This window comes from Egretta garzetta, unplaced genomic scaffold (assembly GCF_000687185.1).
Source record: "Egretta garzetta isolate BGI_Z169 unplaced genomic scaffold, ASM68718v1 scaffold43, whole genome shotgun sequence".
Lineage (NCBI taxonomy): Eukaryota > Metazoa > Chordata > Aves > Pelecaniformes > Ardeidae > Egretta > Egretta garzetta.
In genome coordinates this window covers 1,200,186-1,219,351 of record NW_009259047.1, presented here as the reverse complement: position 1 = coordinate 1,219,351, position 19,166 = coordinate 1,200,186, and the positions used below count along the sequence as shown (strand labels likewise).

Here is a 19,166-nt window from a genome sequence, read left to right as displayed (position 1 = left end):
AACGTGCTGTAGACCAAATTATGTAATGAAACCTTTGAACTTTATTTTAAAGAGGTCAGATTTGCTGATTACTGCACTAATTTAGGGAAAATTGACAATCCAGAACTTCTATTGGTATTTAGAGATGGAGAGATGGCTGATCACACTCACAGAGCTTAAATGTCCTACCAAGAAGCTGAATTTGTCCTGTATCAACTGCTAAAAAATAAACCTTATCCTGCTTTCTTGGCTTTTAAAACGGGTATTGCTTCTGAGGAAGCATAAACAAAAACATGAGGAAAAGACAAGCACAGTGAGAACAGTTTTCCAAAAATAAAAGCTGGAGGAATTTTTTTTAAACTGCAGTCAACACAAGACAGCCAAACATTTCCAGCGTTATGCAGCCTTTCTGCCTTGGTACTAGCAGCAGCTAAGAATTTTTCCAGTTTGGTATTCTGCCTTCTCAAATGTAAGCCATCAATTCTCCCTGATTAGAGCAGGCTGTCTAAGCTTTTTGTCTCTACAACTAGATGTGCCAAAGACCACTGAATCTTGTTCAGCTCTGTAATTTCTGTTTCAAAGGAATACAGGGTCTTAAACTTTGTAGGCTACCACTTAGTACTTTTCTGCTGGAATCTGTGAAAAGGCAGTAGATCAGTAATGCATGTATTCAATGTCAACCCAATTCTAACAAAAACATCTAATGTAATACTTTGGATATAATGTGGAATAACATGATCTCACTTAGTGAATAAACTGGGCAGCAGGGATTAGATCTCTGTTACATCATTCATGTATCAGCTTGGAGGATTAGATCTGATCTGCAGTTCAAGAACTGTTGTATTTATCTTCTTTTATTTTCCCTAGACACAGTCTTGCATCAAAAGGGTTTGGTTTTTTTTTTAAGTGTCTTGGTAATTCAGAAACACAGGAGCAACTGCCACTGCAATGGTCAGATAGAACTCTTTCATACAAGGCTGCTAACTTTACAGATACATACAAACAAGCGAGCAAAGCAATGAATCAAAACTAAAGAAAAAGTCCACACCTGTTTCTGGAAATGTATTTTAACTTCTCAATTTGCTGCATCAGATAATGAGTTCTCAGCCTTCCTAGTAAATTCACGTCTGAGCTATTTTGGGACAAGGCTCTTGACACAGTTGAAAGATATGAGATGCAGAAAAGATTGGCTATGGCTTTGGCAACTGGATTACTTGAGATGTTCTCAAGAATCATTAACTTTGGCATGGAGGGATCATTGCAATCCTCCAGGTACAAGTAAGATTATATCTTTAAACTATTTACTTCTCCCGGTCCTATGTTGTCTTGAGTAGTCTGCCACAGAATTTCACAAGTCCGTTGATGGGAAATCTTGTCATTCCATCTCTGTTTATTCATGGACAACTTGCATGTTTTGTCCTTGGACCAATGATATTGTTGGTCTTGCACAGTTCTTTTGCCTCGACAATTTCTGCCCTCTGGTTTGCATGCAAAGCTCAAAAAGGCCCTTCATCTTGGTAGGATAAATAAACTGCCTCTCAGAATACAGTCAATTCAAGTATCCTTTTCTGCATGTAGTCTCACTTGATTGAGTCCTTCTGGGATACAAATGCCCAGAACTGTGTGTGCTACTTAGATAAAGTCTTTCTCGTGCTTTGTGCAGTGGTATTAACAAGACACCTAGCCTCATGTGTTCTAGAATTTCACTTAATTTCTAACTGCCTTATTGTGCTTTTACTTCAGAGAGATCTGGCAGTGTCGTTCCTTCTTGCCAGGTCTGAAGCTCTAGGTTTACGATAGGATTTATTGTTTTAGTCCTTGCATGCATCAGTCCGAAGTAAAAGAAGTGGGATGAATTAGTACAAAGTGCAGTTTTTAAGTTCATCTAAAGATGCTCAACTTTGTTTCATATACAAACTTCGTTCCATCGTACTTGTGCCTATTTATCAGTGAAAATAAAATCTAAGAATGTTCCCAAGGCTGGTGAGTGAGGAACTTAATTGGTACTTGCCTTTCAACAACAAGTAGCCAATTTCTAGATATTATTCAATCATCTTCCTCTGGGTTAATTGCTGACCCACCTGCACTTTTTGCACTAGTCTCTACCTTTTCCATTTTAAACAAAAATTTCCCATATGTACTTTTATACAAAGCTTTACTGAAAACTCTATATGTGTGTATTATTGCCTAAGCTTGGTCTAAAATATTACTCTACTAAAGAACAGAGGCTAAATTAATCTGGCACACTCATTTTTGGTAGATAAATTTTATCCATTATTATTATATATACTATTTTACCCATTATTTAATCTGGCATGTGAATTTTACCCATTTTTTCATACATTTAGCTACTACTTATTTCAAAATTTGTTAAAAAACAAATCTGTATTACTCAGGTGAGACTACAGAGATCTGCATGCATTTGGCATGCATTTTATTTAAAGGGAGGTGAAATATAGGCTACTTTCTAGCTACATAGCATTTTCTCCAAATTTCCTTGCACTTAACTTGCCATTACATGTTTCCATTTAACACAGTAATTACCCTCATAGCTGCGTGGACAGCATTAAACATTAGATTAACTTCCACAAATAAATACCTGAGGCAAAGTATCTGTATTTTGACAATAAGGTTATCTTCTTGTAATGCCAGTGTCCACCTCCCAGAGCTTTTTCGCACATATTTATACTGTTTATTGTTATGATGAATAAGTTTTCATATAGTCTTACCTTAGGACCTTCAGGGCCATTTAATCCAGGTACACCAATATCTCCTGGAAAACCCTAAAGAAATCATACAAATGATTTACAGAGTAGGAATGTTTCCAACGTACTTGTTTTGATTCTGAAAACTGAATCACAGAAGCAAGAAATAGATTTGTTCTACCATCCCCAAAATGTCAAAATCCATTAAGTTTCCTTGAAAGGACTTGCATAAGTGACAGATTTTAGGCAGCTTTCATTAAACCCAATTTAGCAGATGTCAGTATGGGTTTCATTTCTCTTAGTGTAAGACTTTTTATCCACTAGGCAACATTTGAAATAAAACCACTGGATTGGTCTTGATGCACAAAAAAAACCCCTCACAAAGCAGCCAGCACCAGGTCCTGTACTCATGAATTCAATTTTTTTTTGGTTTTTTTGTTTTTTTTTTTTTTTTTATAAAAAGCATAAGAGAGCAGCTGAAGCCCTTTGACCCTTGGTCGCACTCTAAGGACGAGATCACTGCAAGATTAAAAAAAGGGTAGAAAGCTTTTTGCCTCCTAATCAGCAGGTGCTAATCCAGGTCTGGCTGGCAGTAACTGAAGGTCACCAGCATGTAGCATTATTCAGAATAAGCCTTTGAGAAATAGTGTGTGGTCTAGGTCCAGCTGTTGGTAATGAAAAAATGAATACAGAAAGGAATGAAGGAATGAATCAACTAAAATTATCACCCCAACCCATCTGGCCAGTAGGCACTGGGTGGGACACCATGAGGATATGTCCGTGTCAGAGGAATCCAGTGGTATAACCAGATTGCTTTATAAGGAATGAGTGTATTTCAAGGAAACAAAAATGATGCAGCTAACCCTTATGCAATATAGTAGCGAGTTAAATTTAATAACCATCCAGGGAAGAAACCTAATCTTTATATTTGTAGGATAAAGTAAAGCATTGGTAATTGAGTCTTTAGTTAGCACAGGGCTCACTCAGTCATCTGCCAAGATAGTATTTGATTTTGTTATTTTTTTTAAACTTTGAAATTTCATTAAATTTTGCCTATCTGAAAACAGAAAGACTGCCACTGAAAAGTTCTGCCTCTGAGTAAAACATTTATTACTATATCTGTGCACATCCATCACCCAGCACTAGTAAAAACAAGTTTCCTTCTTCCTTAGCAGAAAATCATTGCAGATTAAAAATTATAAATATCACTCTTTGCATACCTACTTTTCCAATACAGGAAATGAAAGCATCATACACATTTAGAACAATTTAAAGAACATCGCATGAACTTCCATCATGAAATTCTCTCTGGCACCCTTCCATACTAATGCAGGCTAATACATGTCATCATTAAGGGTTCAAGAGTCACCTTTTAGGTTCTCTAAACAGGAAAGAGGTATTAAAAAAAAAAGTCTCACTAGGTGGATAATACTTAACTATATTCTATTCTTCCAGAACAGCTGAGCTTCAAATACAGGTAATAATAATTTCTAATGATTATTCATAATTAGATGACATTAATTACAAAAAAGACTTACCAGAAAGGTAAAGAGAAATCACATTAAAGCAAGAAGTTTAAAAGAAAATATTATTTCACCCTCAACTACCACATTATAATAAAATTTTAAAAGTATTTATGCATCACTGTTTTTACTTGTAGGGCTTCCTTCTGGTTGCTTTCTATAACCTGTTCTTAGCAGAATGCAGAGACACTTACAAGTAGAGATTTAGATGGGATGCAAATATTTTTAGGTGTGTATATATTAAAATATATATGTATGTATATATAAAAATAAACATATAATCCAGAACACGAAACAGAATTATAATTTCTTTAAAAAGGATCAGGTTTAGCACTTGAATGCTAACGAGTACTACAGAAAACCACTAAAGAATAAAAAAGAACTGATCTGAGTTTTCAAAATAAGTGGAATAACCCTAACACTCAGCATCTCCCGAAACACCACGGTGGTAATTTCTTCTTGCCACACAGCAGTAACTACTAGTAGAGCTGTGCAACAACTCCAACATGCCTCTAGGTGGCAGGTAGCATATTATTCACATGTGACAAGGCACCCAGACTGACACCTAAAGTATTCACTGATAGCAGCCTAGATTTCTATATAGTTCATAAAAGGATTTTAAAAAAAAAATCCTGACCATGCTTATCTACTGAAATACACTGAAGAGGTAGGTCAATTCTTTGGAAGTTGCTAACTCATCCTTTCTTAATTTTAAATTTGCTTATTTACAGACATTAAATAGTTACCAAGGGGTGGGTTGTTTTGTACATCTGTACAATCTTTAACTTTCTAATGTGTGAACAAGTGCTAAATGCTGACACAGAGACAATTTCCCTCATGCCAATCAACATTCCAGAAAACAATCTGTCAAGAAAAATATCTAGTTAGAAAGATTCTCATATTTTTATAAGGGAGCAAGTCTATATTTATTTATTTATTTATTTGCAAAGATACTTCTAGAAGGAATTCAGTAAGAACTATGAGATGTAAGTGTTGACAAGCACTATCACAGTTAGAACAATCGTGACATACGGAAACCTTTCCATGTCAGGTAAAGTCTTAGGTTGCGAGACAGCTACTGGACCGAGAGTATCAGCACTAACAATGCATTTAAAAGTTTAAAATCTTCACCATTTTTGTCTTTGCTGTAAAGCTGAATTTAGTCTTTTCTTCTCGAGCACTACCCCAGAGAAAATGCAGAGGCTATGGCAGTATTAGAACACTATTTCCAAGATGTTCTCACGTGAATAATCCATGAGATAATTGTAATAATCCAGGACACAGATAGCCATTTAAGACAATTCCAGAAAATGAATGAACCGGAAAGGAGTTCTTAAAACACCTCAGCAATGGCATTTGTCATTCAGATTCTGAGTAGTGAAGTGGTATATGTTTCTACCTATATCTGAATTTGCCAAGAGTTATTCAGCAGCCAGCTCCCTGTGAAGCTACCCCAGATTAAAAATTCCATTATTCTTCCATAAGTGGAAGACAAGGAGATCAATGTATAGTTTCCAGCTGCAACGTAGTTTTCAGCAGAGACTATTTGGAACAAAACATCACTCAGTATTATTAGCTCTACTAAGGAAACGCAAAGTATAGATTCTTATCTTCCCATTAGCCAGAAGCCTGGCAGCTGGTAGGTTACAAACTATTTTCACAGTCTTGCTGCAGGTGTGGCCTTTTGCCAGCAAAGCACTTCAGAGTTCACTCAGTTTAATCAAACCTGAAGTACCAGCCATCACAACACAAATGTGCTTTAACCTTGCTGTGAAAGAGTTGCTTTTCATACTGAATACATTTAAATATAAAATTAACATATTTATTGCTGTCATTTATCTATATAATCTTTAATTAACAAAAAAAGTAGAGATGATCAGACTTTTACTATGTCAGGGCATCTCTTTTTGTACTGAGATCAGTGCCTCAGAGATGAGGAATCTGCAAAAGCTGTGGCTTTTCTTTTGTTCGGTTTCCTGTGTGGCTGCTAACATGGAAGCAGAATATCAGAATCGTTTGGCAACGACACTCCATTTTCACTACGAATTCTCTTACATTTGCAGAATCCCATTCACTCCAAGCTGTTTCTGCACGACATTTGTCAGCATTGCTATTGGTCACCGACCCTCACGGCCTCTAGCTCCTCAGCAACCCCCAATAGGATCAGGACACAAGCGCTGGTGGAAAAAGGGCACCACAGAGCAAACACCTCTCCAGGGACTGTGAGAGCCCCTTCAGTTGCCAAGTTTCCCTGCTCCAACAGTATTTAATTCAATTACATGCTGTGTTTCATTTGAAGAAGAATTTAGAATGACTTTTCAGAAGCAATACTGACTGGATGCAGATACTGAACTTCCAACATGATACCTTATTAGAGCTTTATCACTACTTATTATCAGATTACAAAAGTAAAATTTCTGCATAAAACTACAATCTCTCTAAACAGAGAAAATGAGCTGTGATTTTGTATTCTCAAATAAGAACTGTTTATTATTCTTCGGAAAGGACACGCTTTAAGGAGACACAATTCAATGAAAAATCTATTTTTTTCTCTATGCAGTTTTAGAAATGTCAGTATTCACACAGTTACAGGACTTTGCTCTTTGCCATTTGCACAACTGCGTGACAGTGTCAATAACATGCCAAGTACAAAGAGGAAAATAGTAAGAAAGAAAAAAGTTTTGAAATGAGCTTTCTTCTCTGTGTGCCAATCTAGCCAAAGTTTAATGCCAGCATTTTTAAAGGGCAGAGACAAAACTTTAATTTTTTTCCTACAAACCTTCAATTCTGATTTTGGAAAGGGTGGAGGAAGGAATCTAACAGTACAAATTACTACTGTACAATTGCAATTTGTCAGAGAACAGAAAAAAGGGCAATCATGGATTACAGCATACAATACAGGAAAGCTTTGCAATTTACTGTTGCCAAGATGTCAGTAAAATGATGCTGATCTTGCTTTGGGCTTTTGTTTGATTGCACATGGCAGATCTATTCAGCCATGCTCACCATACTAGTGACTGATTTTCTTGTGAGACCTGAAGTTGCCAGTTTTCCAAATAGGATGCATCATCCTTTAAATCCATCTAGTGCATCTACATATTATATGCAACACAGATTAGAATAATTGTATTTACAACAAGTAGCATCTATTGTAGTCTGCTTTAACACTAACCCTTCAAAACAGGTCCTCCACAAACCTGCTTGGCTGCTTGATGGCCAAGGTGGCTGGTGATTCACCTGACTGACCAGCATAGCAGCACCGGCCACCAATCAACATATTAAGGACCAAGTCTTGAAGCACTCTGTAAATCTACAAGAACTTCAGTGCAGACCCTATCCAAGGATCAGAAAGGATTTCTAGAGGGAGCTTGGCACAATTTAGTTAGAGCTACACTTGCTGTTGAACTCTGTTTAACATTTCTCCCTGTCTGCCCTGAAGAATTCCAGTAGTCAACCGACAAGGTGTACCGTGGAAGAGGGTGTCTGCTGTGCAATCATGGCCCGGGGAGACCTTAGCCACCTGATCAATTACTTTCACAGGACTCAAAAATCAAGCCCATCATTCAACATCAACAGCTGCTTTTATGGAACTTTTCAATACATATAGCAATGCTAAGCAGAGAGACGTGTGTTCTTAAAATTTTGTTCTGACTTAACGGTGAAAAAAAGCATCAAATGTGGGCATTTCATAAGGGACAGAAATACCAGACTATGTGTTTATTTTAAAATATTCAGGCTCATTTTTGTATTACAAGTCCTCCAACAGCAGTTAAATGACTAAGGTCTGAGGAACGTGTCTCCTTTCAGGCACACTTCTAATGATATAAGTGACAGTGGGGTTAGGCAAAGCCTGAGGACAGAGGAAAGGCATCAGAACAACTCTGTGCATTTTGAAAAAGAAGTATTCCTAACTTTAAACTTCAGAAAAGAGACTAGTAACTAACGGTCAGTGAAACAATCCTTGTGCAAGAGTAACTCTGTTCTCTAGCAGGAGGATTATTTCACTGTACGTTGCTTCTGTGCTGCTAACAACTGTGTGCTCATATAGATCAGACCACATCTAGACTAAGGCCAGACTGAAAAAGTAAGGCAGAAATTTCAAATTTCTTTTCAAGACTACTGTTTTTTCTAAGATCAACACCAAAACCCAAGAGCCAAGGTGGTGCAGGTGTTTAAAATCAAATAAAGAACTTTTAAATACTAGCTTGCCTTACTCCAGGCAGATTGAGAATATTAGGAATTAAATAATGCCCCAGTAAAGCAACACAAATAAAGGGGTTTTTCATCTGCATGGCCCTTCTTTTCTAGTGAAGTCTCACCACAGCTCTGCCTGAAAAAGGCAAATCTCCAATACGACAAACTCTATGCAAAGTGACTATGAAGGTCTGTGGAAACAGCCTAGGACCTAACAAGCACAGACTGAACTATCATAATCGCTCTGAAGAAAACATAAAACACAGAATGGTCACATGAACAAGCATTATTCCATGTTATTAAAAAGTCAAGGTAAATAAAATATTTCTACAAAATTGATACATGTTTCTTGAAAAAAAAAAAAAAACCAGAAAGATGCGCTTATGTCAAATAAATTTATGAAAGGACAAGTTAAAGATTCTGTGCAAAGGCAAGCTGAATGTATACGCAATTCTACAAGAATAGTTCTTCCGATATACACCAGAACACACAATTAATTCAGCTATAAAATTGACTTTATTTCTATATTTCCTTCAAGTCATTTGCAAGCAAGTTACTCGATGCAATACTAAAACAGAAGGCTGTATTATCACTGCACTCATGGCATTATTTGCACAACCTCAAAACATCACATGGTAAGATAAAGCCAGCATTAAAAATATTTTTTTTTTTAAATGAACAACTGAAAGCAGCCAATGATTCACTTACAAAATATGTGCCTTTTTGACTGTTTACTGTTATTTGAATGTATCCTTTTCCTTCCTAATGCTATTGCCTTGAGCATGAAACATACCAGCTGAATCCCATATGAGCACCTTCCTGAAAGAATAAGCTAACGACCTCAGATCAAAATACTGCACAGACGAAAAAAGTTCTATTGAAGATAATGACTAATGCTCCCCCTGATCCAGATGAAACCTATTTATAATACTCAGAGCACATCTGAAGGCACATCTGAAGGAAACTATCAACCTCGTTCTTGGGGGATAATTAAATGTGATTCTTAGAGCAAAATTTAACTATAAAATATTCTGAATACACGTGGAAGCCTGTTGAAACCTTGTCTGACTTCATTCACATTAACAATAAGCATTACATACTTCATCGTACACAGTAAACACAGGCACTGTGGGTTAAAACAGTCAGACCATGACTTTCCAGTTGTCATATCAATAAAATAAAGCTCTCTAGAAAGTTGAAATTTTCACTGTTCATTTTTAGATGCACAACAAAGCAGGAAAATGTGTAAACTTATGAAGAATATACTCCATAAAGCACTCACTAAAGATATCCAGTGCTTTGGGCGCAGCACGCATTCAGGCACGAGACAGACCCTGGCTCTGAGGTAACATACCCAGAAGAGAGATCAGCTTGACATTGCAGGACTTCCCTGAAAAAAAAATACACTAGGCAACCAACCCTCATACAGCCGCCCAGAGAGCGAGTGTGAGGCCTCTGTCCCTCCCTCTACCTGCTCCTGCACATCAGCACTGCAGTTATCAAATGGACTCTGGCTACAAATGGGTGGCTTATTTCAACTCTGATCACAGAATCATTTAGGTTGGAAAAGACCTTTAAGATCATCAAGCCCAACTGTTACCCTAACCCTGCCATCCCACCACTAAACCCTGTCCCTAAGCACCACAGCTACACAGCTTTTAAATACCTCCAGGGATGGGAACTCAACCACTTCCCTGGGCAGCCCATTCCAATGCTTGACAACCCTTTCGGGGAAGAATTTTTTCCTAATGTCCAACTTAAACCTGCCCTGGCTCAACTTGAGGCCATTTCCTCTCATCCTGTTACTTGGGATAAGATACTCTTGGCTCCCCCCTCCTGTCAGGCAGTTGTAGGGAGTGATAAGGGCTCCCTTCAGCCTCCTCTTCTCCAGGCTGAACACCCCTTGTTCCCTCAGCTGCTCCCCATCAGCCTTGGGCTCCAGACCCCTCACCAGCTTCTCTGGACACGCTCCAGCCCCTCCATGTCCTTCTGGGAGGGAGGGGCCCAACACTGAACCCAACATTCAAGGGGTGGCCTCCCCAGTGCCCAGCACAGGGGCACGGTCACTGCCCTGCTCCTGCTGGCCACACCACTCCTGATACAAGCCAGGGTGCTGTTGGCCCTCTTGGCCACCTGGGCACACCAATGGCTCATAGTCAGCTGTCAACCAGCACCCCCAGGTCTGATCTGGTGTACCTAGGCTGCACAGCTGCAGAGCAAAGATTTAGGAAGCAATTCACTGCTGACCTGCATATAAAAAGCCAAAAACCTGGGAACGTGAATGAAGCCTGCCAGGCCTGCTCCCACTGTTGTGTGCAGAGATAACTGCAGACTTCAGGTGCTGTAGCGCCTGATTGACAGCAGTTTACCCACAAAGAAAATTAGGGATATGACTGCTTATTCTTTATACTGGAAATGAAATACATACTCAAATGTTGAATTGGAGAGACCAAAGGATCCCCAGTTTCTTATTTCACATGTACTCAAAACAAGCTTGAACATGTGGACAGGGCACATTTATAAATCCTGCTTGTCTTAGTGTTGGACAAACGGGGAGAGACATAGTTTGAAGTAGGATCTGACAGGTTTTGCCACTAGGCAGACACAGCCTTGTTCCCCCTGCTTACAGCCATGCCCAACAAATCCTAACATATCCTTTTTTTTTTTTTTTTTTTTTTAATAAAATCTTTCCTAAAAGGCGTACGGCTTGTCACGTCCACACCAAATTCAAAGTACTCCCCTTGTAAGACACTAAATTCATCATATTCTGCTGTTTCCAGAAACATCAAGGGGAACATGTCGTATAGGATGTCATGTCTGTTTTCTGCATGGGGTCACGGGAAGTCTGACCATTCGGATAATGCAACAGGAAAAACGAAAGCAGCCCTGTCTGACCTGCTAGCTGTCTGGGTTTGGAAGAAGAAACATGATTAGATATACAACAGTAGGCTTTTCCTGTAAGAAAACCCACACTAATTGCTCATACTTCATATAACCAGTTGTGTCTAAACAGCTTCTGGCAACAAGAACTAGCTTATTTTTATAAAACAAAGTAAGAGGGAGAATAAGGTACAATCCAGTTTTAAGCTGGGTTTTTTTGTTGCGTTTTTTTTGTTGTTGTTTTTGTTTGTTTTTTTAAAAATTAATTTCATTATAGAACTCCTAGAATTTCCAGTTCGTTCAAGATCTTGGTATACTGCTGTCCTACCCCCCTTCTATTTCTGCTATTTTGCCATATGGCAACCATATTTTTATGAAGGAAAAGGCAGCAAAACTTCTTTTACTTCATTCGGATATGTGTTGGGTGACTAAAGTTAAGAGCAACATTGCTTTGTAGTTCTAACCCTGACATTTTGCAGACAATTATTCCAAAAAGAATACCTGGATAGTCAAGCTTTAATTATCTAACACAAAGCACTTCATTTGCTTTCTAATGGCTGAAAGAATTCTGCATCCCTAAGCAAAAGGAAATACTGAGCTTTTCAGACAGGAAGTTTTCCCATCCTTAGCTGCCTTGAGGGTACAAGCTCAGAATTTCTCCCCAGGCCCAAAGGAACAGCACACCTGGGTTGGAATAAGGAACTATGAAGGACTACCAGGACAGGCATCAGGGTCACCAGGACATAGGCTTTAAGACCAAAAATTTGAAGTTAACTTTCCACAGGTCTCCCTTGCTGGAAGCTATACAAACAGAAGAGATGATGCAAGGATCTCTTTTTGCTAACAGTGGAGAGGCTCCCAAAATCCAAAATCCTGAGCCACAGAGGGAGGCAGCTATGGGCAGCATGCACAGGCTTTGTGCCTTTGTCATTCTAACTGAAGGCCGTGAAAATACTCTCTCCCCATTGACTAAAGCACATCGGTTTATTCTGAAAAGGCCATCTTGTGTTGCTACAGCACATTTCCCAGTGAGTTTTCTCTCAAGGGAATATATATGTGTGTCTGTGTACTCATATGTCTTTCCTGTAAAGTCCACAGCATGTTTTCCTATAGCCCATGGTATAAGTGCCAGAAAGCACCAAAAAGGAATAATTCAGAGACTGACTTAGTTTCTGTGTCGACTTCCAGAGTACTACAGAGTTCTTCGGCAACCGCACTGCTAGATTCAAGTGCTTGGCAATGCTTCCCATGTAACTGGTGTTTATTCTTTGCATTCTTTTCAAATAAAGTTATTTTCTAGGAGATAAATATGCAACCAGGGTTGGAAAATCCCATTTGTAAACATGCTGTAGAATTCATGAATGGAAGCATGCCTGAGAAATCACATGAGCCTCACTCAAAAAGTGTAATCCATATACCTGGATCCAAAAGACAGAAAATCCTAATCACATAGGCAAATGATGAACACTTTGAACTTAAAGATCCTCAAAATGACTATCTTTCATTTAAAATTATGAGCTAGAATCTGTCACACTTTATGGAGGAGAATGAATTCATTGGATAGGACTGAATAAAAAGTATTTCCTAATTCAACTAAGACAACAATATTTTGTGAAGCAAGCCTGTTTACCTCTGATTTTCATAATTCAGAACTGAATGACATTCAATTTACCTCTATCAAGCAAATTCTTACCTCAGGTCCTGGAGGACCCAATGGTCCATGGGATCCAGGATCTCCAATTTTCCCCTTTAAAAAATCCAAACAGTTAGATTTTTGATGATAATTTATTTTTTTAGCAACAGATTATTATGACGATTTTAAAAAACACTTATCAGAAAGAAAGCAAACAAAAGTGTTGAGTGACTTTTCCACTAAATAGGAAACTTTGTAACTGCCTCTCTTTAGATCTAATTAAGACTAGTTCTTCCTCATATCTCTGAAGTCACAACAAAAAATGCAAATTAGCTTTAGACAAACGAAACTGGGAGTTTTGGGCTGGTCCAAATAGTCATGTAAAAAACCCTTGAAATACATAGCTGTTTTCACAACAAAAACTTCGTATTATTTAAAAGTCTAGGAAGTAATAGCTATGGATATTGGTTTACATACTTACCTATATAGTTTAAGTATCCAATCATGGTGAAAGAGATGGCAGTTTTGTGATTAATAATAGTAAAATTAGGTCCTATGCACATTACAGTGACTCCATTATATACAAATACTGACACACCAAAAAGCCTGACCAAAATATTTCTCCAAATTATATCTGTTCTTCCACATTTTTAAAAGTTTGCTGCTGCTACTGCCATAACTTGGTGTTCCTTGAGCAAAATTAAAGCCTGACCTGGAAAATCTTTTTCAAATTTTTAATGTAAATATTTTATTGTAAATGTATTCTACAAAGTTAAATATTATATTACTTGCAGAACTGAGGCCTCATATCTTGATTTAACTGAAGTCAGGAAGTTGGGCACATTCAGTTTGTGCTTAAAATCCACAACTGTTCAGGAATGGGCTAATTCACATGCTTATCTTTAAATGAAAATGCTTATACCTTTAAAAGCAAAAAATCCAAGTTTTCGCATCTAAGCTTAAGCAGATTTGTGTAAGTTTTTTTCAGGATTAGTGTTTATAATAGAAATTATTTTTAAGGGCCTATGACATTCATGAGGTCTAAGTAGGTTTTATCAGACTGTGGCTTGATTGCACACAAGATAATTAAGACTGGAATGATTAATTCTTTAGCAGAATTAAGTACTGGCAGCTTTTAATTATACACCAAAAAGAGGTAGTAGTGCTAAACACAGGTGAGGAAAAAGCCAGGTAACTGTGCAATGCCTTTTCTGCCTCAACATTTACAAACCCAGCAGAAGTGGCAGCACTGTAGGGATGCCTTGAAGTTGCTGAAAATCAGCAAATACTAGAATTCATGACTATTCCCATCCCTGTGAGAAGTGACTGGCCATTATTAATGAGATTTCACACACTCTCTCCAAATCCAGCTAGCCCAAATGGTCATCTTGGCTGCTCTAAAAGCTCTCAGGGGATTTGTTTCAACCATTATCAACATGTCTGTTCCCCCACAAAGTGACTGCCACAGAATACCCAATATCCTAAGCACTCCTATATTAAAATCTGACCCCTGTCCTGATCTCTGTAATACAATCTCACACATTAGGATCTGACTCACTCACTAACCACTCGCTAGAAATAAAAGCAGCTGAGACCTTATTCTTTGTGCATTTTGAATTAGCTTATAGAGCATTACATGCAGTATGAACACAAGATAGAAAGAAGTATCAAATATGACAATATATAGTGATATACTGAGAGCAAAAGAATCGAAGTGTAAACTTACTGGAGGTCCTGGCTTTCCTCTGATCCCTGGGGGTCCTGGTAAACCAAGAGCACCCTGAAAAAAGAAAGCTATTAAATACACATGAAAATGTACTGTGTTATATTGGAAGCAATAGATTACTCCACTTTGTCATCTGAAACAGGCTTTAAAATAATTCTGTGGGATGAGAAATGTCTTCTAACATTCAACTTTCATCGAAAGAGTTCTCACAGGATGTGCTATTTCAGTGACTTCTGATGTACTAGCCAAACAGGAAGGATGATACTTATTTATCTCAGTTTCACAATATGAAGGAGCATGCCAGACCTTGTGCTGCTGCTAACCACAGTTGGTCCAGGTGAGCTGCAGATGAACCTCAAGGTTCAAGGGAAAAATATCTTTTACAACAGTTTCTTAGGTGGTTTCAGATCATACCATAATTCTTTTCTTCTTTGATGCATCTGTGAACACACAGCAGCCAGAATTCTGCCCATGTCCTTTACTTGTCTTTGTTCCATAGCAAAGTTTTAATTAGCACAGCATTTCTTTAAAATATGGTAATTCAGTGGTATCCGGTAACTTTTACTACTGCATTCTACTTTTATGCAACTGATTTGTTGCATTTTAAGAGACTCAGAAGCCTGACTAAGTTGCTGAAATTGGACAACTTTTTAAAACAATGCAATTGTAAGTTACCTTGTCTCCTGGGTACCCCTGGTCTCCTGGCTCTCCTGCAAGGCCATGTTCACCCTAAACAACACATTATTTTATACAGACATATGTATGTGGCTTAAAATGGGGTAGTTATCAGAATTAGAGAATGAGAAAGATTAATTCAATATTTATTATTTAAAATTAACACAGATCTTTGAATGAAAATGCAAGACGTTGCACTGAAGCACTCCCTCCAGGAAACCCTATAGAGACAGCACTGGATATTGTTAGGCCCAGTAGTAAGTGCTCCGTCCAGAAGTAAGTTTGTCTAAGTTCCAGATCATGAGACTGAAGTCAGAAAAGAAATCAAAAGGAAAAAGGGAAGATTTAATGAAAGAAGTCTGAAATAACTATGTATCTCTAAGATAATGGAAATATTTAAATCACCTTATCACCTTTCATTCCAGGCTGTCCCACACTCCCTGGGAGACCCTATTAAAAACAAGAAAACAAAAATCCAAAGTTTGTCTATAATTTGGAAAGCAGTATAGGCAGTGGGCTGTGAGATCATTTAGCACCATACCGTGGGCCCTGGAATTCCTGATGGTCCTCTCAATCCTGCTGGCCCAATGCCTCCCTAAGAGAGAGCAAGAAAGGTGACTGCATTAAACATTTGATGAAATGGAGTAACTTAAGGACTGGTAACAGAACTTGGCCTTTTCTGCACAACAGAGAAACCCAAATCTTTTTCAGGGTAATTTCTTGCAGAAAAAAGTATCCAGATTATAAACCCCTTACCATTACAGTTCCCAACCACATCAGCAGAAACACAAGAAACTAAACTTCCCTTTTTTCAGATAGATTATGCATGCAAGAGAAGACAGCAGTGAATTAGACAATGAAGAATAAGGAGGCTTTCCTTTGTACTGCAGCTGCAGGTTCAGTGGCTATTCCATCTGTCCTTAGGGTTACATGACATCACTACTCTGTAAGCATCAAGTTTGGCTCAAGGGAACTATTCTACCATGTTTAGTACCATAAAAAGTGACTTTTACTAAGATTTCTCATCTGCCAGTGACTTCAAGTTTTAAAAAAAAAAAAAAAAAAAAAAAAAAAAAAAGATATGGGATTCTTCCAAAATACCAAGTGTGCAAACTTAACCTAAGTTCTGGTGGGCATGCTAACTTTTTCTGTTGTCATGTAACATCAAAGCCCTTACCACATCTCTCCTTTCTGGACAGACAGTTTTATGACTTGTAAAATAGAAGTGAACCAGAAATAAAAAAAATTATGAATCTTAAAAGATCAATACAGCAACCACAATAATATTAATGAAAGATGGTGAGATAAACATAAGAAATTATTTAGCAATAATTATATTACAGAGGGAAAAATCTATCTGCTTTCTGCTTATTCTACCTCTGGGGGGGAAAAAAAAGAAAAGTAGTTATACCTCTGGGGCTATGCAAGAATTTAGCAACAAATATGAATACAGAAGTCTTTTGCCACTTGCTGAGAGTGACATGGAAAAGATGAGATGGACGCCTACTGAATTCCAGTTCAGCACATGTTCATTATTCTCTGGAGACTCCTGCAGCAATGTTAGCAAAACCACTCTTCTGCAGCCATCAGACTCATGGCTTGCTGAAGAAAAAGGAAGACTACTTACTGTCTGAATGGTAAAGCTCCCAGGAAAACTGCCACTCTATATTGCTTTAGCTTTCCATGACTGCTTAAATGATATTTTCTGTCATGTTAGTTGATGCCAAGATAAACTGTTTACATTGCTGTCTCTGACATGCTATATACTCTAGTTCAGCAAGGCATTTCTGTATTAATGATATTGTACGCTGAAATGCATACTTATAGTAACAATAGCATTGCTTGAAAAAAATCAGAGGGATATTGAGCTGGGAAATTTAGCTTACAAAAGCAGTGGGCAGAAGTTCCAAAACAGCTTTACAAAATTCAGGTTGATGAAACTTCTGTCACAGTCTCCAGAGATACTGGCTGTCCCAATTAACAGCAAAGAACTGGAACTACACAAAAATAAAACTGAAAATTATCTCACTGATAAGAAAAGGGTTGAATTAGTAAGTCTGTCAGTTTGTCAAATCATCCTTCACCTACAACAGCCTTGTGTGTGTTAGCACATGCTTATCAGGTTGGTTAAAACTCGCTGATAGACAGAAGACAAAAATTACTTCAGCTATATAAAGCGTACTTTTTCCACCATTTCTATGTGACAAGTGAAACTAAAATCAAATTGCTTTTACCTGTCAAAAAGTTAAGACACCATAAAAGGAAAAATAATGCCTCCTAGTATTGGTTGGTTGGGGTTTTTTTTAAAGAAAAAAAATAGTAAAAGAAAAGCGAGCTCTGATAACTGTAGTTGTAAGTTTTCTGAAAGTCTTCATCTTATGAAAACTCATGGCCTTGCAAGTCTTGGGAGACTGACTGCTTAGCCAGCCAAAACTCTGAACTTGGCGACAACTTTGTATATTGAAAAAAGTCACGGAAGGAAGGAATTCTTGGACTCAGCTCGCTGAGCCGCCCACTTTGCTGTTGTTCTCATGAACAAACACAAAAATATAATTAGCTCTTGACACTGCATACTGGGCTGGACAAGCTACTTGAATTAATACTGTTGGTTTCTGCCAGAATAATATACTTAATCTCACGTTCAATATTGCATCTTGTAATAGTATAATGAATATTTTAGAACAAACACTGAGGTCTCTAGTTCTTTACTCAGTAGTTTTGGATGACCACTAGCATCTGCCTGAATAAGGGCCATGTGAAAACAGAAGCCAGGGTGCACAAACACATTTGGAGAGCAGGTGTGGTCAAGGAACAGGGTTGTACCATGCAAGCTGTACTTGGAGATGGCTGGGGTCACCTGAAATTCCCCTGGGGTCTTGGTGAAATTCTGCTGCAATTAAAGAGTGCAATGGTCCCGTGTAAAGAAACTCTGGAAGAAAGCACAGCTCTTCCAATTATCTGACTGACTGGAAAAGTGGGAACCAGAGTAACTGAGAAGATGTAAAGCAGCAACACAGAGGAATGCGTAATAGTAAATTTTACTGATGATGCCTATGCACTGTGTTAGTGCCCACAAAAGACTCATGCCACTAGATACTGAAGTCCTCTTTAGGCATGTCCCAACCTGGTTTCAAAACTCCAACTGGATTTGCTGATGCTTTGGAAGCTTCTAAAGGGTGTTCAGAAGTCTGGAAGAAATGTTGCTGGGCCATTTTCCTCAACTGCAAAACCTTACTGTACCAGTAACATGGTCTTATCAGCCATGGATAGTTAGCAGCCCCTGAGCAGCAATGCAAATGTGTATTGGCTAAATAAAAGAAGATACCTTTAAACAACACCCTAGTATATCCGTAAGGTCTATTAAACTGTCAGAAGTATGTACAATGATCCTACCTTTATGGAGCCCCACTTCTACATCATAAGCACTTGTCTGTACATATTTTTGTTCACACATTTGTCATCCCAAGCGCTCATCTCTATTAAGACCAGAAGATCACTTGCTAAATTATTTCTGCCTCCAAAAATGCCATTATTTTTTCAGTATATATACATATACCTCAGCTACAAACTCACAAGTGTAGGGATCAAAGGAATTCTCTGCTCCATAGAAGACCCCTAATTCCTTGCAGTCAAATGGATGATGTAAAGTTTCCAACAGTTCTGGGGGTCAAAATGTAATTGCAACGAATGATGTGACTATCAGTCCACTCCCTGTAAAAGTCCTGTTCCAAACTATCACACTGCAAAATTAAAAACTATACATAGGAAGAATTAGCTTTGTAATTGTACACAACGAAGAAAACTCTCAGTTTCCATGCTTTACTTTCTTGTCTTTACTTTGAATACAAATT

At 38.0% G+C, this 19,166-nt stretch overlaps 1 protein-coding gene across 1 annotated transcript in view; it reads right to left on the bottom strand.

Annotated features, from left to right (window-relative positions):
* COL24A1 (collagen type XXIV alpha 1 chain) overlaps positions 1 to 19,166 on the bottom strand; it is a gene marked incomplete at its 5' end in the record, with an annotated part of 140,490 nt that overhangs the window by 72,801 nt on the left and 48,523 nt on the right. The window contains 6 exons of the mRNA XM_009635107.2: positions 2,709 to 2,762; positions 12,975 to 13,028; positions 14,641 to 14,694; positions 15,316 to 15,369; positions 15,721 to 15,765; positions 15,857 to 15,910. Of these exons, the coding sequence (XP_009633402.2) occupies positions 2,709 to 2,762; positions 12,975 to 13,028; positions 14,641 to 14,694; positions 15,316 to 15,369; positions 15,721 to 15,765; positions 15,857 to 15,910 (315 nt within the window). The remainder of the gene's footprint in view (positions 1 to 2,708; positions 2,763 to 12,974; positions 13,029 to 14,640; positions 14,695 to 15,315; positions 15,370 to 15,720; positions 15,766 to 15,856; positions 15,911 to 19,166) is intronic.